General features: G+C 45.1%; 1 protein-coding gene across 1 annotated transcript in view; it reads left to right on the forward strand.

Annotated features, from left to right (window-relative positions):
* Window positions 1-23,171, forward strand: part of PABPC1 (poly(A) binding protein cytoplasmic 1) — a 1,472,855-nt gene that overhangs the window by 975,299 nt on the left and 474,385 nt on the right. The window contains exon 9 of the mRNA XM_044075161.1: window positions 14,178-14,268. Within this exon, the coding sequence (XP_043931096.1) occupies window positions 14,178-14,268 (91 nt within the window). The remainder of the gene's footprint in view (window positions 1-14,177; window positions 14,269-23,171) is intronic.

A 23,171-nucleotide genomic window follows, 5' to 3' on the forward strand; every position in this document is an offset into this window, starting at 1 on the left:
GGTCTACACTTCAGCTACTCTCTCAGCTAGAGCTTTAAACTGTCAGTTTCACATGATACAATACCAAGAGTTTATGCTTGATCAGTTAACTAAAAAACTAACTACTGATGAATCTCTTGATAAGAAATATGTATTAGAGATGGTAAATAACATACAACAGGTTAGCAACCATTCCTTAAAATGTGGCTATGATGCACTGGAGGCTTCATTTAGATCAGCCATGACAGGCACAGTGATAAGAAGGCATGCATGGCTAAAGGAACAAGCTTTACGGATCATGTTAAAGCCAAGTTGCTAGATGCTCCTATGGACAAGACAAGTTTGTTTGGTACACCTGCCCAGCAGGTTATGAAGAAAATGGAAGAAAAGGCAAAATCTGTTCAAACTGTTAAAGATTTCTTGCAGGTTCAACCCCAAGGTTTAGCAGGAACTGGCCTGCCAAAATTGGTCCTTTCCTGACTCCACAAAATTTCAAAGGGGCAGGAATAGGCGTTCCAGAGGCAGAAACCAATCCAGAGGAGGTGCCTACAGAGGGCGACAGTGGCAAGGTAACAACAGAGGCACAGACACAGCCACTGCCACTACATCAGCACAACCACAGTGACTTAATCCTAAATCCGCCTACCAGGGAACAAATAGCAGCTCCTCTAGGGAAAGTTAACCTTATTTTCAAAGAACTGGCACTACATAACAAAAGACAAGTGGATTTACAAACCATAGATCAAGGTTACGGTTTCACTTCCACACTTTACCAGTCAAAGAGGAATGCCAAATCTACCTCCAAATCAAAAAACAGAGGCTCTACGCCAGATAATGGAGTTAGCAAACATGAGAGCTGTGGAAAGAGTGCCAACAGCAGAACAAGGAAAGGCGTTCTACTCCAGACTATTCCTAGTGCCAAGAAAGGAAAAAGTTGGAGACCAATTCTCGACCTGTCCACCTTAAATACATACATCATTGTCCCAAAATTCAAAATGCTGACCCTACAGCAACTTCTTCCCATGCTGGGCAAGGAGTCTTGGCTGGTAACTCTAGATCTCAAGGAGGCATACCTGCGTCCCATTCGACCAATCTGCAGAAGATACCTCAGATTTCTTGCAGGATCAGAGCACTATCAATTCTCAGCATTGCCCTTTGGCTTATCTACTGCCCAGAGTATTCACAAAATGCCTGGCATCAGTAATCGCCCATTGCAGACTACAGGAATTCAAATTTACCCATACCTGGACGACTGCCTGCTACAAGGGACAACAAAAGCAAGCTGACAACAGATTTACAAAGGGTCATTTACTTGCTACAAGGACTGGGATACACAGTCAATTTACAAAAGTCAAGGCTGATACCATCCCAAACAAGGACATTCTTGGTGAATTGGACACAGTACAACAAATGGCATTCCTGACTACAGAAAACAAAAGAACTTCCTCTTTACTTCTTGGCACTAACAAAACTGAACAAGTTAACAGCAAGAAAATTTTACAGGCCTTGGGCTTCATGGCATCATGCATAATCTTGGTCCCATTTGCCAGACTACATATGAGGAAACTACAGTGGTACCTAAAGAATTTATGGTCCCAACACAGACACAGTCTAGAAACAGAAATCCCACTAATTCCATGCTTAAAACAGGAGTTCCTATGGTGGGCTCAGGCATGCCAGTCAAACCCAGGCCTGCCCTTCCGCAGATGTCAACCAAGCCAGACCATCACAACAGGCGCTTCAGACCTATGATGGGGGCCCACATGCTGGACAAATGCGTGCAAGGATTGTGGACACAGGATCAACTTCACCTGCACATCAATCTAAAAGAAATGCTGGCAGTAAAACTGGCAATCCAAAAGTTCAAACCATTCCTCAAAGAGGGCCAGTTGATAAGGACAGACAACACCACAGTCATGTGGTACATCAACAAACAGGGAGGCACTCATTCATACCCCCTATGCAGAATGACCTTGGAGCTGTGGACCCTGGCACTCAGCTACAACATTCAGTTACAGGCAATATTTGTACGGGGAAAGACAATACTCTAGCAGACATACTAAGCAGAACCACCCGGATGCCCACGAATGGAAGCTGCACCGGACATCTTCAAGACCATCTCAAAGAAATGGGAATGCCACAGATAGACCTATTAGCATCACCTCTCAATCACCAGCTCAAAAATTCTGCACAAGGACATTCCACCCACTAGCATGGAAAGTGGACTCACTTTCCTTCAACTGGAAAGGCCTAACAGCATATGCATTCCCACCTCTTCCTTTGATACACAAGGTACTACTAAAAATCAAGGAAGAGCGTCCAAGGATAATCCTGATAGCTCCAAACTGGCCAAGACAACACTGGTACCCACTACTGAAGAGCATGTCTCGAACAATATGTGGCCAATACCCCTGATGCCTTTGATGTTAACTCAGAACAACTACAGCATCATACATCCAAACCTAAAACGCTGCAACTGACTGCATGGAACATCACATAGCAGCAGCTAATCCAGAACTTTCCCAAAGAGTTAGAGACATTATTCTTGAAACGCAGACCTTCAACAAGAAAGAACTATGCTGGAAAATGGAAAAGGTTTGTCATTTGGAGTACCGAAGAGGAAAAGATGTGTCAAACATAGATATGCCTAACATTCTGGAGTATCTGGCGAACTTCTTCATTCAGGCCTGTCCTACTCCTCCATCAAGATACATGCATCAGCTATTTCAGCAGAATACAGCTTTGATCCACCTGTTTTTAGCACCCTTTGCTCAGGCAGTTCCTCAGAGGAATCAAGAATGTAAAACCTCCAAGGAAACCACCATTACCAGCTTGGGACTTAAACTTTGTGCTAGAAAAGTTGACACTAGCACCCTTTGAACCAGCAGCAACAGCAGACCTACAACACCTGTCATGGAAAACTGCTTTCCTACTGGCAATTACTTCAGCAAGGAGGGTTTCAGAACTACAGGCCTTAATGGCAGTGCAACCCTTCCTAATCTTCCACCAAGATAGAGTGTCCTTGAGGACTAATCCTACATTTATGCCTAAGGTGGTATCCAGAGTATCTTTAAACCAGGCAATCCACCTACCTACCTTCTTTCCCAACCCACAAAACAGAGGGAAAGAATACTGCATACCTTGGATGTACATAGACAGCTACGCTACTACTTGGACAGAACAAAAATAGCAGAAAGACTGACCTTTTTGTAGCCTATGCAACAGGAAGGGAAGGAAAAGCTATTTCAAACAGACAATCTCCAAATGGATTGGAAATTGCATACGATACTGTTACTCCTTCCATGGAAAACCAATTCCACAGAACATAAGACCTCATTCTACAAGGGCAACAGCCACTACCACAGCCTTCTTACGAGGAGTGGCAACCAAAGACATTATTGAGGCGGCTACTTGGACCTCCGTGCATACATTTGCCAAGCATTATAATTTGCCTCTTTATTCCAGATCCCGAGCAGGGTTTGCCACTGCTGTACTGCAAGGGATCTTAAACACACCATAATCTACCTTTATCCTCCTCCCCTAGTTGGCTATGGTATTCTACCCACTTGTTATGACTGCAGATGCATCCATGAAGGACATAGTACAGTTTTGTACCTACCATAAATGTAGATGTCCGAACTGGATAGCATCTGCAGTCAGGATTACCCTCCCTCCTTCCCCTCTGTGGTACTCCTAGGGTGTTTACCCTCCTAATAGTTAGCTGTTGGGGGGGAGTCTTTTATGGTGTATTTGTTTGTATATATGTACATATATCCTTATTGTTGTGTTTACCTCTATCTATTTGGAAACATTGGCATCTATCCAAATTTTACCCTGCAAGAGGGCTACTGGCATCTGGGGCAAGAAACACCGAGGAAAATGGCGTCGGCTGATGCTTTTATACCCGAAGACCAACAGAGATGACGTCGGGTGGAGTGCGACATCAGCCGAAGCCGGACCCGGACTTTGGAATCCGGCCGACTGCAGGGCTGCCTGACGACAGGACAACCCACTTGTTATGACTGCAGATGCTATCCAGTTCGGACATCTACATTTATGGTAGGTACAAAACTGTACTTTCTCATTGCTTCAGACTGGCCAAGACAACACTGGTATCCACTCCTGAGGAGCCTGACGCATTCCCCACCATGGATCCTGCCTCTAATGCCTCTTCTGTTGACTCAGCACAACTTCAAAACTCTTCACAGTCAGCTGAAAACACTCAATCTAGCCGCATGGAGGATTCCTTAAATTCACAACAGACCCTACTCTTCAAGGAGGTGCAGGATGTCATTTTGGAGGCCAGAAGGCCTTCTACTAGAAAAGCCTACTCCGCAAAATGGAAACGGTTTTGTGCTTGGAATCAGAAAAAGGGTCAGAATCCTGGAATACTGAATTTACCTCAAATATTACAGTACCTAGCTGAGATGCTAAGCAGTGGACTTTCATTCTCCTCCATCAGAATCCATGCCTCAGCCATTTCTGCTCAATACAACACTGATCCTCCTTTATTCTCTCACCCTCTCTTAAGACAGTTCCTCAGAGGGGCTAAGAATATAAATCCCCCAAGGAAGCAACCAGTACCTGCTTGGGACCTCAATTTCATTCTAGAAAAACTGACCCTGCCTCCATTTGAGCCAGCTGCTGCAACAGAACTGCAATATTTGTCATGGACAACAGCCTTCCTTCTGGCTATCACCTCAGCACGCAGGGTTTCGGAACTACAAGCCCTCATGGCTGTGCAGCCTTTCATCATTTTCCATCAGGACAGAGTTTCTTTACGAACCAATCCTTCCTTTATGTATCCAGGGTAGCCTTGAATCAGGCTATCCACTTACCTACCTTTTACCCTAATCTACAAAACAAAGGGGAGATGCTACTACATTCCTTGGACATTCACAGACAGCTTCGTTATTATTTGGACAGAACAAAGCCATTCAGAAAATCAGAGCAACTGTGTCCTATGCTGCAGGTGCTCAAGGGAAGGCTATTTCCAAACAGACAATCTCAAAATGGATAGCCCACTGCATACTCTTTTGTTATTCTTTTCATAGTAAAACTGTACCTGCAGGCATCAGATCTCACTCCACAAGGGCCACAGCTACCTCTGCAGCTTTCCTCAGGGGGGTTCCTACCAAAGATATTTTGGAAGCAGCCACTTGGAGTTCTGTACATACGATGTTCTTCATGGATGCATCTGCAGTCATAACAACTGGGTTGTCCTGTCGTCAGGCAGCCCTTCAGTCGGCCGGATTCCAAAGTCCGGGTCCGGCTTCGGCTGATGTCGCACTTCACCCGACGTCATCTCTGTTGGTCTTCGGGTATAAAAGCATCAGCCGACGCCATTTTCCTCAGTCTTTCTTGCCGCGTGGCGCCCGAAGCAGAAGCTGTTCGCAAGTGCCGGTCGGTCGGATCCAGAGATTACTTCTACCGAATACTGCTTCGAAGACTTCTAAAGCTAAGTACCCCGTTGGGGACTCTTTCTTGCCTCAGCCGATGTCAGAAAAAGTTAATAATTGTTTAACCTGTGGGAAACACATACCTCATAAAGATTTCCACTCTTATTGTCTGCCTTGTTTAGGCCCATCCCACGACGTAGCAGCCTGTTCGGCCTGTGCTTCTTTCAACCGACGCTTAGGCGTCGGTCGGAGTTTGCAGAACAGTTTTTCGGTTCTGATTTTGCGTACATTATGCCATCGGATCCTCCGACTACCCAATCTGCCAAAAAACGCAAAGATAAAGACCGACACTCGCGGTCCGGTTTCGGCCGAAACCATGGCTAAGCAAACATGAGTGTCTCGGTTTCGGCGAAACCGAGAAAACTGATCAAAGTACAGCTGAACCTATCTCTACAACTGAGGCCCCTGCTACCACTCTTGAATCGGCCTCAGAAATTTTATCCACTACGGTGGTTGCCACTGACTTATCAGACACCATTCCCTTGGATGTCTCTACCCCAGCACGTGGTGCTGCTAGGCCTCCAGCAGCCATGTCCATTAAGGCCTTCGCCAGGGCTAAAGCAGCCAAGACTACTAAGACAGTGCCTGTTAAACCCCCACAACCAGGCCCTCTTCTAGTTCTCAAATGCTTACTTTGGCAGAAGATTTAATTTCATTAATTAGAGGATCTCAATCTCACCCAGACAGGGCCTCTCAGCCCCAGAGAAGAGACCTAGGGCAGAGCCCCTGAGCCAGTGTCCTCTGATGATTCTGCTGACGAATCAGACATAACTGACCAGCCAGAGGCTCCTTTCTCCAATTTTGAAGATTCTGATGCTGAAGAATCCATTCCAGCTGCTTCCCCACCAGAAGAATTCTCCTTTGGGAAACCTTACATGCCATGCGAGAGCAGTTCCAATGGCAGCAACAGGATTTTCAGACTCCAGAAAAGACTTAGGACCTTTCTGCACCTCCCACAGCACAGGCCCTTAGCTATACCTCCTGTTCTCTCTGTGGTGGATGATGCTTTCAATGATGTCTGCTCCGCTCCAGATTCTTTACCCCAGCCCCTGCCAAACCAGACAGATTTTACAGGGTGCCAGATACTCATCACCACCTTTACAAGGCCCCACTTGCAGACCCGAAACTATATCCCAGGGTCCCAAGGCAGTAGCAGCGACCATAGCTAAAACCCTATTCCTTCTGAAAGGGAAGCAAGGTCATTAGACAGATGGGGTAAAAGGTCTACACTTCAGCTACTCTCTCAGCTAGAGCTTTAAACTGTCAGTTTCACATGATACAATACCAAGAGTTTATGCTTGATCAGTTAACTAAAAACTAACCACTGATGAATCTCTTGATAAGAAATATGTATTAGAAATGGTAAATAACATACAACAGGTTAGCAACCATTCCTTAAAATGTGGCTATGATGCACTGGAGGCTTCATTTAGATCAGCCATGACTGGCACAGTGATAAGAAGGCATGCATGGCTAAAGGAGCAAGCTTTACGGATCATGTTAAAGCTAAGTTGCTAGATGCTCCTATGGATAAGACAAGTTTGTTTGGTACACCTGCCCAGCAGGTTATGAAGAAAATGGAAGAAAAGGCAAAATCTGTTCAAACGGTTAAAGATTTCTTGCAGGTTCAACCCCAAGGTTTAGCAGGAACTGGCCTGCCAAAATTGGTCCTTTCCTGACTCCACAAAATTTCAAAGGGGCAGGAATAGGCGTTCCAGAGGCAGAAACCAATCCAGAGGAGGTGCCTACAGAGGGCGACAGTGGCAAGGTAACAACAGAGGCACAGACACAACCACTGCCACTACATCAGCACAACCACAGTGACTTAACCTAAATCCGCCTACCAGGGAACAAATAGCAGCTCCTCTAGGCGGAAAGTTAACCTTATTTTCAAAGAACTGGCACTACATAACAAAAGACAAGTGGATTTTACAAACCATAGATCAAGGTTACGGTTTCACTTCCACACTTTACCAGTCAAAGAGGAATGCCAAATCTACCTCCAAATCAAAAACAGAGGCACTACAACAGATAATGGAGTTAGCAAACATGAGAGCTGTGGAAAGAGTGCCAACAGCAGAGCAAGGAAAGGGGTTCTACTCCAGACTATTCCTAGTTCCAAGAAAGGAAAAAGTTGGAGACCAATTCTCGACCTGTCCACCTTAAATACATACATCATTGTCCCAAAATTCAAAATGCTGACCCTACAGCAACTTCTTCCCATGCTGGGCAAGGAGTCTTGGCTGGTAACTCTAGATCTCAAGGAGGCATACCTGCACGTCCCCATTCGACCAATCTGCAGAAGATACCTCAGATTTCTTGCAGGATCAGAGCACTATCAATTCTCAGCATTGCCCTTTGGCTTATCTACTGCGCCCAGAGTATTCACAAAATGCCTGGCATCAGTAATCGCCATTGCAGACTACAGGAATTCAAATTTACCCATACCTGGACGACTGCCTGCTACAAGGGGACAACAAAAGCAAGCTGACAACAGATTTACAAAGGGTCATTTACTTGCTACAAGCACTGGGATACACAGTCAATTTACAAAAGTCAAGGCTGATACCATCCCAAACAAGGACATTCTTGGTGAATTGGACACAGTAAAACAAATGGCATTCCTGACTACAGAAAAACAAAAGAACTCCCTCTTTACTTCTTGGCACTAACAAAACTGAACAAGTTAACAGCAAGAAAAGTACTGCAGGCCTTGGGCTTCATGGCATCATGCATAATCTTGGTCCCATTTGCCAGACTACATATGATAAAACTACAGTGGTACCTAAAGAATTTATGGTCCCAACACAGACACAGCCTAGAAACAGAAATCCCACTAATTCCATGCTTAAAGCAGGAGTTCCTATGGTGGGCTCAGGCATGTCAGTCAAACCCAGGCCTACCCTTTCGCAGATGTCAAGCAAGCCAGACCATCACAACAGACGCTTCAGACCTAGGATGGGGGGCCCACATGCTGGACAAATGCGTGCAAGGATTGTGGACACAGGATCAACTTCACCTGCACATCAATTTAAAAGAAATGCTGGCAGTAAAACTGGCAATCCAAAAGTTCAAACCATTTCTCCAAGAGGGCCAGTTGATAAGGACAGACAACACCACAGTCATGTGGTACATCAACAAACAGGGAGGCACTCATTCATACCCCCTATGCAGAATGACTTTGGAGCTGTGGACCCTGGCACTCAGCTACAACATCCAGTTACAGGCAATATTTGTACCGGGAAAAGAAAATACTCTAGCAGACATATTAAGCAGAACCACATCGGATGCCCGAATGGAACCTGCAGCAGGACAACTTCAAGACCATCGCAAAGAACTGGGGAATGCCTCCGATAGATCTATTCGCATCACCTCTCAATCACCAGCTCAAAAGTTCTGCACAAGGACATTCCACCCACTAGCATGGAAAGTGGATTCGCTCTCCTTCAGCTGGAAAGGCCTAACAGCATATGCATTCCCACCTCTTCCCTTGATACACAAAGTACTACTAAAAATCAAGGAAGAACGTCCAAGTATAATCCTGATAGCTCCAAACTGGCCAAGACAACACTGGTACCCACTGCTGAGGAGCATGTCTCGTAACAATATGTGGCCAATACCCTGATGCCTTTGATGTTAACTCAGAACAACTACAGCATCATACATCCAAACCTAAAAGCGTTGCAACTGACTGCATGGAACATCACATAGCAGCAGCTAATCCAGAACTTTCCCAAAGAGTTAAAGACATTATTCTTGAAGCACGCAGACCTTCAACAAGAAGGAACTATGCTGGAAAATGGAAAAGGTTTGACATTTGGAGTACGGAAAGAGGAAAAGATGTGTCAAACATAGATATGCCTAACATTCTGGAGTATCTGGCGAACTTCTTCATTCAGGCCTGTCCTACTCCTCCATCAAGATACATGCATCAGCTATTTCAGCAGAATACAGCTTTGATCCACCTGTTTTTCACCCTTTGCTCAGGCAGTTCCTCAGAGGAATCAAGAATGTAAAACCTCCAAGGAAACCACCATTACCAGCTTGGGACTTAAACTTTGTGCTAGAAAAGTTGACACTATCACCCTTTGAACCAGCAGCAACAGCAGACCTACAACACCTGTCATGGAAAACTGCTTTCCTACTGGCAATTACTTCAGCAAGGAGGGTTTCAGAACTACAGGCCTTAATGGCAGTGCAACCCTTCCTAATCTTCCACCAAGATAGAGTGTCCATGAGGACTAATCCTACATTTATGCCTAAGGTGGTATCCAGAGTGTCTTTAAACCAGGCAATCCACCTACCTACCTTCTTTCCCAACCCACAAAACAGAGGGAAAGAATACTGCATACCTTGGATGTACATAGACAGCTACGCTACTACTTGGACAGAACAAAAATAGCAGAAAGACTGACCAACTTTTGTAGCCTATGCAACAGGAAGGGAAGGAAAAGCTATTTCCAAACAGACAATCTCCAAATGGATAGGAAATTGCATACGATTCTGTTACTCCTTCCATGGAAAACCAATTCCACAGAACATAAGACCTCATTCTACAAGGGCAACAGCCACTACCACAGCCTTCTTACGAGGAGTGGCAACCAAAGACATTATTGAGGCTACTTGGACCTCCGTGCATACATTTGCCAAGCATTATAATTTGCCTCTATATTCCAGATCCCGAGCAGGGTTTGCCACTGCTGTACTGCAAGGGATCCTAAACACACCATAATCTACTTTTATCCTCCTCCCTAGTTGGCTATGGTATTCTACCCAGTTGTTATGACTGCAGATGCATCCATGAAGGACATAGTACAGTTTTGTACCTACCATAAATGTAGATGTCCGAACTGGATAGCATCTGCAGTCAGGATTACCTCCCTCCTTCCCTCTGTGGTACTCCTAGGGTGTTTACCCTCCTAATAGCTAGCTGGTGGGGGGGAGTCTTTTATGGTGTATTTGTTTGTATATATGTACATACATGCTTATTTTTGTGTTTACCTCTATCTTTTTGGAAACATTGGCATCTATCCAAATTTTAGCCTTCAAGAGGGCTACTGGCATCTGGGGCAAGAAACACTGAGGAAAATGGCGTTGGCTGATGCTTTTATACCCGAAGACCAACAGAGATGACGTCGGGTGAAGTGCGACATCAGCCGAAGCCGGACCCGGACTTTGGAATCCGGCCGACTGAAGGGCTGCCTGACGACAGGACAACCCAGTTGTTATGACTGCAGATGCTATCCAGTTCGGACATCTACATTTATGGTAGGTACAAAACTGTACTTTCTCCAAGCACTATCACTTACCATTATACTCCAAATCTAGAGCGGGCTTTGCCACTGCAGTCTTGCAGGGCATCCTTGCTCCTCCTAGTTCCTCTTAGTGCCTACCACCCCTTTTTTAGCTTTGGGATTCTACCCATCTGTTATGACTGCATCTGTATGCATGATGAACATAGTACAGTTTTGTACCTACCATAAATGTAGATGTTCGAGTGCTAATACAGCTGCAGTCCAGGTTTCCCTCCCTCCTTACCCTCTTGGGACAGGCCTAATGGCTAACACCTCCTCATACAACCTGATTGGGGTATTCTTTTATGGTGTATTTGCTTGCAACTACACTTTTTTGATTATATTGCATTGCATTATTAGATAAATTTATGTTTTGCCTTCCTTCTGGGGGCACCTGACATCTGGGGCAAGAAAAACTGAAGAAAATGGCGTTGGCTGGTTCTTTCATACCCCTGCCGCACTGACGTCAGGGAAGAAGCAACAACATCCGACGCCGGACCTAGACTTTGGAATGCGGCCGACCGAGGACCCGCCTGACGGCAGGTAACCCATCTGTTATGACTGCAGCTGTATTAGCACTCGAACATCTACATTTATGGTAGGTACAAAACTGTACTTTCAGAATGCCCTGACAGCCTTCAAGGGCCTACTTCATCCGGGGCAACTATTGATAGACAGACACCACCACGGTCGTGTGGTATATAAACAAGCAGGGAGGCACTCATTCTTACCCCCTTTGCAGACTAGCCATGACTTTGTGTGACACAGCATTGACTTACCAAGTACATCTGCAGGCTCAATTCTTGCCAGGAAAGATAAATACTCTGGCAGACGAACTAAGCAGAAACCTCATGGATCCCCACGAGTGGAAATTGGATCCACAAGTCTTCAGCATGATAACAAGGAAATGGGGATGCCTGGATATAGATCTATTTGCCTCTCCTCACAACTACCAACTAGAAAGATTCTGCACAAGGACTTATCACAGATAAGCATGGAAAGTGGAAGCCCTATCTTTCAGCTGGAAAAGCTTAGCAGTGTATGCCGTTCCTCCACTGCCTCTCCTCCCCAAGGTACTTCTAAAGGTCAGACAAGAGAAGCCAAAGATGATACTGATTGCCCCAGACTGGGCCCGCCAGTACTGGTATCCATTCCTAAAGAACTTGCCTCAAATACCTCATCTACTGTCCCAACAAAACAATCAGATCCTGCACAGCCAACTCAAGACCTTAAATCTGGCAGCATGGCGGATAATGTAGTCATACAAAACGCACCTCTCACTAAAGCTGTGATGGATGTCATTTTGGAGGCCGGAAGGCCTAGTACCAGAAAATCTTTCGCTGGAAAATGGAAGAGATTCTGTGCCTGGAACCAGGCACAAGGAATTGACACAGCTGTACCAAATATTCCTCAGATTTTGCAATACGTAACTGAGATGCTGGGCAAAGGCCTATCCTTTACACCAATTAAAATTCATGCCTCTGCCATTTCGGCTCATTGCAATACAGAGCCACCAATCTTTTATCATCATTTAAGGCAGTGCCTCAGAGGAGCCAAAAACTTAAGGCCTCCAAGGAGATCACCAATACCTGCATGGGACCTCAATTATGTCTTGGAAAAACACACCCTGCCTCCTTTTGAGCCAGCCGCTACAGCTGATATAAAAGTTTTTATCTTGGAAAACAGTTCTGCTCCTAGCAATAACCTCTGCAAGACTAGTCTCAGAGCTATAGGCACTCATGGCTGTGGAACCTTTTATCATTTTTTATCCAGACAGGGTTTCTCTGAGGACAACCCCGACATTTATGCCTAAGGTAGTGTCCAGTGTGGCCCTTAACCAAACTATTCATCTGCCTACTTTTTATCCAAACCTGCAAAATAAGGGGGAGAGAATTCTGCATTCTTTGGACATAACGGACAGCTATGCTTCTACTTGAACAGAACCAAAGCTTTCAGAAAGACAGAGCAACTACTAGTGGCATATGCTGCAAGATCACAAGGAAAGGCTATCTCAAAGCAGACTATTTCAAAGTGGATAGGCCATTGCATTCGTTTCTGCTATTCACAACATGGCAAGCCAGTGCCTAAGGGCATTAGGCCACATTCAACCAGAGCAGCAGCCACTTCAGCAGCCTTCCTCAGGGGAGTACCAACCAAAGACAATTTTAGAGGCTGCTACCTGGAGTTCATTGCACACCTTTACAAAGCACGATCATTTACCACTCTACTCTAAATCCAGGGCAGGCTTTGCCACTGCAGTTCTGCAGGGCCTCGTAGCTGCTCCTAATGCTGTTTAGCTCCAGCCTCCCAACCATAGCTTTGGGATTCAACCCAGTTCAACCCAAGTGTAATGACTGCAACAGTCAAACACTAAGAACATAGTACAGTTGTGTACACTTACCATAAATGTAGATGTTCGAGTGTATTCACTGTTGCAGTCCAGGTTACCCACCCACCATCCCCCATATCTTTGCTGGAATCTATCTGCACTTCTCTAATCTGTGCAACCTATGTGGTGTATTTGCTTGTAGATGAAGGTATAATATATTTTGGTGCATGCATGTTTTACTGGCATATTTTTAGCCTACCCTTTTGGGGGCACCTGACATCTGGGGCAAGAAAAACTGAAGAAAATGGCGTCTGTTGCATCTTATACCCCTGGCGCACTGACATCAGGGAAGAGGGGACACCAACCGACGCCGGACCTAGACTTTGGAATTCAGGCTGACTGAGGGGTAGCCTGCCAGCAGGATAACCCAAGTGTAATGACTGCAACAGTGAACACACTCTAACATCTACATTTATGGTAAGTGCACACAACTGTACTTTCTCGCACATCTGTACTTTCTCCTCTTGCCCATTTTTTTAACCCCTTCTGCCCATTTCCAGCCTTATGGAAGTTTACTGTTTGAGTTGACTGATCTGTGTCTGAAGTTGTATTATGGAGCCTTTTTCCAAAATGTACCCGTGTCGACCTGCTAAAAGTGGTTGAGTGCCAGACCTCAACTGTCCCCATTTTCGAGGAATGTCCCTGTTTCAAGGCCTGATTTATGTCTGCATATGATGCTGTTTTCAGGCTTGAACTCTTATCACAATTTTCTGAATGCCCCTCATCACATGTGATTTTTGAAGCTGTCTAGTACACAGAAGCCCACACACTTATGTACTATTATTTTTACATCATATTTGTTGCTTTGTTTTCTGAAGTGTTTGAGTAATATTTCACATTCCTAAGAAGAGTTAATGTGCTTTTTGGTATTCAAGTTTTGTTAGGTGTCCAGATTTTTGTTTGGATGTACCTACTTTTCCAAGGGCCTTTGTACCAATTTTCAGTGTCTGTAGGCTGAGAGGAATGGTGAGAGTTCATTTACGTGTTTGTGCTTTCTTTTGTGCAGCAAACCTTTTACTTCTCTTGGTTAACGTTTTTTTCTTTTACTTGTTTCAGGCTCAAAACCGTGCTGCATATTACCCTGCTAGCCAGCTTGCTCAACTAAGACCAGGTCCTCGCTGGGCAACACAAGGCGCTAGGCCTCACCGTAAGTGAATAGATTAATGTTTTTCTTAACCTGTAGTTTTCCACTCTGCACTTTGAAGGAAATGTATTGTGTTAGGAAATGTTTGACTGGCTTGTGAAGTTTAAGTAGGAGTCAAGAATGTCAAATTATAATGTATAATTTGTGCTTCTTTTAACTTTTACACCCGTTTGATTTCTTGCACAATGCTTGCTGAAAAGCATTAATGGTAATTTAATTTAGCATTATTTAACTTTGAAGGCGCAACATAACAGTGGTCATAATTGAGTACAATTCAGCATAGCTTTCATCGGTCTCTTCTTGTAAGTTTCTCATTAGTACTTGTGCATGTCCTCCTATTCCTATGTTGCAGTATTCATACTGTGAGATTTCCCGCCTCAGGTGACCTGACGTCTGCTCCTATACAAAAGCTTAAGCCTGACTGCTGTTGGTGTGTGGGACGTCGCACGTAGAGCCATAAACCAAGGGACATAAATGTGACTTTGCATGCACAGACCTCAGAAATGTTCAACCGCAGACGATGTTAACTTCGACCACTTCGCTCCTACGACTGAAGACTAAAAAAAAATAACTACCCTGTAGGGGTATTTCTTTCTTGCGTACGCTTGAGCTTGGTTGCTGTAGATTCCCTTTTAGCCGACGTCTGAGAAAAAGAGCAAATGTAATTGCGGGAGTCAGATACCGCACAAAGACTCTCACGACCAGTGTGTGTTGCTTAAGGAGCACGACTATAAGGCCTGCCCCATTTCAGTCTTTTTAGCCAAAAGCCATACGCAGCCGGTTGGCTGCACTAAATTTGTATTTGGAAAATGAAAGATTAAAACCTCTCACTCCACGAGGAAGAAGGCCTTCTCCTGATGCCGCTCCACCATCAGATGTCCTGCCGACTACCGATATAGGGGCCGAGAGACACCCGATTACTCCGTCAGCTTCTTTTCCTCTGGAAGAGGCTGTTTCTACAGCCATGGAGAGCACGTCCGTGGAGTTAATCCAGACACCGGCCACAACCGACGTCGAGGGGGGAACCATTACTTGGTCGGCCGACCAAGACGTCTCCTGTTCCAGCCCAGTCCTCTGTTTCTAAGCCTACTTCTAAGCCCACGCCAACAAAGAAAAAACAAAAGACTAAACACTTCAGCCCTACGCATCAAGGAACTACATATTGGCAGTCGTTTACCAATTCCTTAATGCAGGCCTTTATGGCTCTTAGGCCCTGCACCTACCAACATTCCTGTGCTGAGCCCCAGGCCAGCCTGTGCTTCCTCTCTACCTTTACCCACTACTCAACAGGGAGAAGAAGTAGAACCAGACCAGCCTTACTCCTCTTCTGAGGAATCAGTTTCCTATGTTTCTCAAATTGCTTCACCTGTGGATTATTACTCTCCAGACGAAGACTCTATTGAAGGAGATTCTTCACCAGAGGAAATTACCTTTGGGGAGACTATTTCAAAAATGAACGAGTATTTCAAGTGGGATACTGCCTTAATGTCTGATACCTAGAAAAGGTATTTTGAACTTCTGCAAATTGAGTTTCTCTCTCCTTCAGCTATTCCTCCTGTGCTTCCAGCTTTCCTGGATGCCTTTAACTCAGTCTCCAAAAATCCAGATTCTCAACCTCCTGCCCCTAAAAGGCCGGATAGGTTTTACAAAGTGGCTGATGACCAGAAGTTTTTGGTGTTACCTCCCCTGGCTGGCCCAAAAGATATTGCTGTGTCTCCAGGCAGTCTAGGCAATTACCTTCTGCTTCACCTTTGCCAACAGATAAGGACAGCAAGGCCATGGACAGAATGGTTAAGGTATACACCTCCTCTACCCTGGCCTTCAGGGCTATCAATTGCCAAACCCACATGGTTAAATACGCCCTGGACCTGGTCTCCCAGGCTTCCACCTTGCTGGCTTCTAACCTAGACTGTCTAGCCAAAGCTGATATTGCATCAAAACTGTCTACACAAGTAGCCAGACACTCTTAAGTGCAGTTAAGATGCAGCAGAGGCCTCAGCCAGGTCTGCTGCCTGTGCATCTGCCTTGTGACAATACTCTTGGTTTCGCCTACAACCTTTACCAGAGGATTTTAAATCCAAAATCATGGATGCTCCACTGGACCACAGCCTTTTATTTGGAAAAAAAACTCTGTAGAACTTTTCAAAAACTTACAAGAGAAAAGCAAAGAACTGCAGGACATTATGCATATGCTGGTGTCCCCCTTCCCTAGATATTACAGGAACTGTCCAGCAAAAACATCCGTTGTCAGGAGGACTCCCTCAACATCATGCCTTTCCTCCTCAAGGCCCTGTAGAAGATCCAGGAAGACAGCCTTACTCCAGACCCCCCACTCTCAGCCCCCAGCCAAATAGCCCATTCCAGACAGAGGGGGCCCCTCTTCAGCATGACTGTCCTGCTCAACTGCCTCTGTCCTCCCGCCTTACTACTACCTTCCCTTCTGGAAAACCACCTCAGATCTTTGGCTTCTTTTCATCATCCGAAAAGGATATTTTCTATCCTGGAAGGAAAAAACAAAAAATTCCTTTCCCTCCAAAAAACTCGGCTTAATCTATTCCCTCTCATTCTGAAAGAACCCCTGACTCTAGGAACTATAGAACCAGTTCCCTCAGGACAGGAAGGATAAGGCTTCTATTCCCGACTCTTCTTAGTTCCAAAAAAGGATGGCCCTTGGAAGACCAATCCTGGACTTATCTTATCTGAACCTGTTCCTAAAGATTCCCTCCTTCAGGATGCTCTCCCTTCAAACTATCCTACCCCTCATCCCCTCCCAAGCCATCATGGTCACTCTGGACCTAAAGGATGCTTATCTGCACATTCCTATCAGGCCCTCCCAAAGGAAGTGTCTGAGGTTCACTGGACACTCTTCACACTATCTGTTTACAGCCTTGCCCTTCGGCTTGTCTGCGGCTCAGAGTTTTTACAAAGTGCTTGGCCCCAGCCATTGCCTTTTGCAGAACCAAGGGAGTCCAAATCTACCGTTACCTGGATGACATTCTCATTCTGGCAGAATCAGTCCACCCTACAGACCCATCTCAAGTTCACCATGTCTCTCTTTCACAACTTGGGATTCACCCTAAACCTTCAGAAATCCTCTCTCCTTCTCAACAGGACAACATTTTCGTAGGCTGCAGGATCAGAACAAACCTGATGAGATCTTTTCTCCCACAGGACAAAGTGCAGTCTCTCTCCACCCATTTTCAAAGCCTACTTGCAGAGTCTCATCTATCTGCAAGACAGTTTCTGCAAGTTCTAGGTGTCATGGCGGCCACTATTTCCATGCTTCCGTTAGCAAGGATGCACATGAGAAAATTCCAGTGGTATCTAAAGAATGTGTGGTTTCAGAGGCAACAACCACTAGACAAACTTATTTCCCTTCTACACTGCTCAAAAACTGAGCTAAAGTGGTGGATTCAGCAAATTTTACAGAACCAGGGCATTTCTCTGCAACTCCCCCTCACCACCACTCGATCCATGCACACGCATGCATTAGAACTAGGGTGGGGCAATATTATAAGACTTCAGGGTACAATAGTGTTGACCGCTGCCCTGCAAAAGCAACTCATCAATGTCAGAGAAATGACTGCTGTCTTGCTGGCTCTACAAGCTTTCCTTCCCATCTTGATTTGTGACCAGGGATGACTTCTTATAGGTTCATAGGCAGGTACTAGGCTATCGGCCCAAGGGCCTACATAAGCCTAGCCAACAAAGTTCCCTGGCTTACGCCACCCAAGAAAGTTATTTTCCTGTGCCACTATCGAGCAGACACACAGAAGTGAAACCTGGGGTGTATTTCCTATTTCCCATCTACTCATCAGGATTTTTCTTGAGTGCTAATGAAGAACTTTGCTTGACATAGATGGGTAGTCTGTTCCAGAGTATGAAGTCTCTGGGACAGGAATCTATCCCTCCAGCATGTCCTGTTTATTGTGTTGACAAGGTTTAGGTCCCTAGAGCGTGTAGCATGGAGGGATTGGGATTTATTTAGGTGTAACATGTCCAAATGCTCTGGGTTTTGACATAGCTTTATATGTTAGGCAGATATCACCTCGGAGTAGGCGATATGCTACGGAGTAAAGCTGGATTTTTTTTTGAAACGGTCAGTGTAGGGCATCAGTTTGAGACCAGTAATCCTCTTTGTGAGGTACTTCTGTGGCCTTTCCAGCTGCTGCAGATGTCTTGAGGTACATTCCAAAATGGGTGTTGTACTCTATAATGGGTCTAATAAGTGTCGAGTAGAAGGGAACAGTGACCTCTTTTCCTGGATGAGAACCCTTTTATATTGAGGTGTGCCACGTAGAAGGACTTCCTGAGTACTGTGGCGATGTGACTATCAAAGGACAGACTACTGTCCATCTGGGTCCCAAGGTCTCATCACACATTCAGTGTTAAGTAGACTGCTGTCTATGTAGTAGTTCATGGGTACAGAGTTTTTACCAAAGGGGATGACAACGCACTTTTTGGCATTGAGCTTGAGGCCATGACTCTGACACCAGGCATCTGTCTCAGCGAGGCCCTTCTGTAGGATTTCCACATCATTTGGGGACTCGACTGGCTTCTAGTTTGCAGTATCTGCGAACTACATTAGCCAGAGGCCTTCTGTGTTAGCCTGTACTTCAGAGAAGTAGATACCAAACAGGAGAGGTCCCAGGACTGAACCCTGTGGTACTCCAATTGTCACCGATTTGAGGTCAGATTTGGAGTGTGAAACTTTTACAGTGTGGATTCTGTCAGTGAGCCAGTTGACAACCCATCTTGTGATGTAGGGATTTATACTTTAGTGAGTTTAGCTATAATTCCAGAGTGGGGGATGGTTATCGAAAGCCTTGGTGAGGTCAAGATAGGCTGTGTGAACCACCTTACCCTCATCTATGGCTTTGGTGACGGCCTCAAAGAAGTCTTATCAGGTTCGGGAGGCATGATCTGCCTTTCACAAACCCGACCTGGGTGGGATTCAGAGTTTGGAGGTTACCAATGTTGTTGTTCGAGTTCCATGATGTGTTCCATGGCCTTGCAGACCAGGCTCGTCAGGCTAATAGGGCGATAGTTCTCGGGATCAGTGGTGGCTCCCCCTTTGTGGAGTGGGATAACTGTTGCTGTACACCATTTAGTGGGCGCAAAGCCTGTTGCGAGGCTATGATTGAACATGGTGCTTAGGTGGGGAGTCAATTTGTTCTGAAATGTGTAAAATGCAGCCTGGGATGTTGTCCGGTCCCATGAATGCTGTGTTTTTGGCTTTAGAGAGTGCAGCTTTTACCTGCGTAGTTGTGATTACGGGAACTCTGCATTCTTTCTGTTTAGATAATGGGCCCTTTAGGGTGTGGGGTAAAGTTAGCACTGAACCTATCTGCCGTTGGCAATATCAGTTGGTTCTGTAATTTTCGTGCCATTGTGCTGTAACTCAGAGCAGATCTGGGTGTTGCCATTGAGATTCTTGACATAGCTCTAGAATGCTTTGTGGTTGTCCTTAGAATCGGTGGCGATTTTGTTTTCGTAGCTAGATTTGGAGGATCTTATAAGGGATCTCAGCTTCTTACTGAGGCTGACCAGGGAGCTCCTCCACTCATGGGATTTTACTCTTTTGCAACAATTTCTTCCTTCTGTTGTACAGTTTGTTTATGGCAGGGGACCACCAGATTGGCTTCCTTTTTTTAGAGGATAGCGTCTTGGTTCTGTTTGGGATAAGCACGATCCATACACTTGTGTAAGTGCTTATAGAGTGCATTTGTGTAGGATTCAGCAGTCGTAACTGTATTGTCCATCTGCATGGGTGTCATGAAGTTCAACACTTCTGTCTTAAATTTTTAAGGTGGTTTCCTTAATGGGTGGGGGCAGGATGTGGATATCAAGGCTGGTTAGCTTATGGTCAGACTGGACCAACGAGGAGTTGACTTCAGGTGTGGAACACCGGTCACTCATGTTGGTAATGACTAGGTCTAGGATATTTTTGCCCCTGGTGGGGGTTGTGGATAAGTTGATCCAGGGCATTGGAGTTTATGAATTCCAGAAAGCGTTGTGTGAAGGAGATGGTACATGAGTAGTTTTCCCAGTTAATGGTGGCTTAGTTGAAATCGCCCATTATTAGGGTGTTTGGTTGAACCGTAATATTTTCCAGTACATCAAGAAAAGAGGAGCAAGAATCCTGGGGCATGGTGGGGGATCTGTAGCAAGCTACAATTTGGATTGCAGTTTTGCTCAGAGTTGGTTGCACTTGGATAACCTCGGATGCATTATGCTGAGCAGCTAGCCTGGAGGTGTGGATATCCTTAATGACTATGGACACACCTCTGCTTTTGGTGTTCTGGTCCAGGTTACATGGCCAAAAAGTGTGGTATAAATTATAGCCTGTTAGTGCAGGGGTGCTCTCTGGAGCCTTGAAACCAGGTCTCAGTCACTGCACAGATATGTCTTCTCCATTTTAAGGAGTGCCTCGAGTTAGTGCATTTTGAGATTGACTTCTAGCATTGAGTAGCATTACCCTCAGTTTTTGCTTGCCTGTTCCTGTTACTGTGGTGAATTTGTCATTTGAACCTTGCCTAAAAAAGGCACTATAGGGGCGGCAAGAGCCTTAGGCAGTATCCGGAATCCTAGGAGCGATGGGTGCAGGCCATCTCTGGCAAAGCATCGTGGTCTGTTGACCATGTCATCCCAAGCAGACAGATACTGAATCCCCTTAGAATGACACCAGAAGCTTAGCCAATTGTTGAAGTAAATCATTTTGTCCTTGTACTGCGGTATCATTCTGGTCAATGGCAGAATGCTACTCTGGGCTAAGGTCATACCTGCCTGGGCTACAAGATCGGAGAGCTCTTCATGTTGTCCAGGGAGGTACGTCTCAGGTCATTCACATCAACACGGACAAGGACAGAGTCATATTTGTACTTGTGGAGTGACCTGAGTGCGTGGGTTATGTGATGGATCCTGGCACCCGAAAGGCTGCTGACAGTAACCTTCTCCTTGTTTAGCCTGGTGAATGGGACATCAGTGTGCCTGATTATAGAGTCACCTATGACTAGTGTGTTGGATACATTGTTTTGCCTTATTGGCTGTGGTTGAGTGGCACACTGAGTTTGTGGGCTGTGTCTCATTTGGGTTGTGTTGGGGGCTGGCAGTTGTTTGCGTTTCTGCTTTGGAGGTCTCTGTTGCTTGGGCAGATTATTATTGAGAGCCTCCGCGAATGTTTTGTTTCTATGTGTGGATTTTGGTTGTGTATATTTAGTGAGACTGTAATAAGTGTGGTGTGATGCAAGTGTTTACTTTCTCCTCTTGAATGTCAAGTTCAGTCTTGGTTGGAGAGAGCTTTACTTCCAGTTTGGCTAGATAAGTGCATATCTCGCAGGTTTTAGTGTTGGGTGGCAGGAGGAGAGGGTTGTCTGTATACATGAGGCAATTTCTACATTGCCCCAAGATGCCCAGATTCATCCGATAGACAGGAGAGAACACTGGGAGCTGACCCTTGGACTTGCCTGAATAAAAAATATTTTCCTCTAGTGAGTACAAGAGCTGTTTTTCTCTAAGCAAATGAGGAAAGTAAGTGCAAAAATTGTTTTTCTGTAGGTAATGAGGAAGGTTGAGTACTATAGTAATTAGTAGCTTATTTAGTGCTTTCAACAAGTTCTGAACAAGTGCTGAGCATGAATAAGAAAATTCAAGTGCTAAAACTAAGAATCTGTATCAGCAATAGACTAGTTACAGGAAAGAAACAAGTGCAAATGTGGTCTTTCAAATCAGAAAGTTGAGAGATATGGAAAAGGTTGCCCAGATGGCCAATAACTACAATTTCTGGGCCAGAACCACTCCTCCTGTGGTAGACAGATTACCTAGTGCTTACCACTCCCACTGTCAAGCTAGAAGGCTTCCCTCCAACACAGAAAGGCTTGGGAGGGGCTCAGAAGCTTTCATGCAGTCCTGGATGCAGAAAATCTGTATCTGAACTACACTAGTTACAGGAAAGGTAGGAAACTTAGTGTTTTTTTTTTTGTTACAGTAAAGTAGCTAAAACAGCAGTAAAAACAATTCAAATGCAGTGCAAGCTAGCACACTTGAGTATGTAGCAATATTAGACCAAACAGTTTAAAAAAATGCAATTAAATTAAAAATGACTAAAAACAAGTGCAGAAGGAGTGTATTAGGTAGAATGTGGTAATGAGATGGGACTGGGGGGAAGTGTCCCAGATCAACTCTTTACAGTGGGGCGGGCAACTGCAAAAGCCACCAAATTTAAACAGACAAGAAATAGGGAGGTTGGGCGGGACAAAACACTTTAAGCAGAGATCTTAAAAACTATACAGTGAATCAAAAATAACAGTGCACAACTCTGAATAAAATTAGTCCAGCAACAATTTACAGTACACAGTTCTGAAGAACCAAAAAATATGCTTAGCTCTGTATATTTCCAGATAGTTTAAAAAGAGCTCTGTTAGACACAGGTTCCAGCAATGTTATTGGTCTCATTTTTCTGGGCTGCAGATTCCAAATCCTGAGCATGATGATGTCTCTTCCACCTCCCAAGGCACAGAAGATCTGTCTTTGACTCCACCAAAGTCAGATATCTGCCAGGCAACTCAGAATCTTGGGGCTGATGGCATCCACCATCCTAATGCATCCTCTAGTAAGGCTTCACATGAGGAAACTCCAGTGGTTCCTCAAATCAGTATGGTCTCTGTACGCTTACCCTCTAGAACACCTAATTCCTCTCCTCTCCTGTCTAAAGGAGCTCCATTGGAGGATTTCACAACTGTCTCTAGATCCAGGTTTCCCCATTCACCCTCTGCCACCAACTCTGGTCCTGCTCACAGATGCATTGGACACAGGTTGTGGGAGGCCCTAGACCGCCACACGGCTCGAGAGTGGTCTCCCTCTCAAATGAAGGATCACAAATGTGAGAGAGATGAGGGCTTTAATGT

The sequence above is a fragment of the Protopterus annectens genome, chromosome 6.part0, assembly GCF_019279795.1.
Source record: "Protopterus annectens isolate FY-2018-M chromosome 6.part0, PAN1.0, whole genome shotgun sequence".
NCBI lineage: Eukaryota > Metazoa > Chordata > Ceratodontiformes > Protopteridae > Protopterus > Protopterus annectens.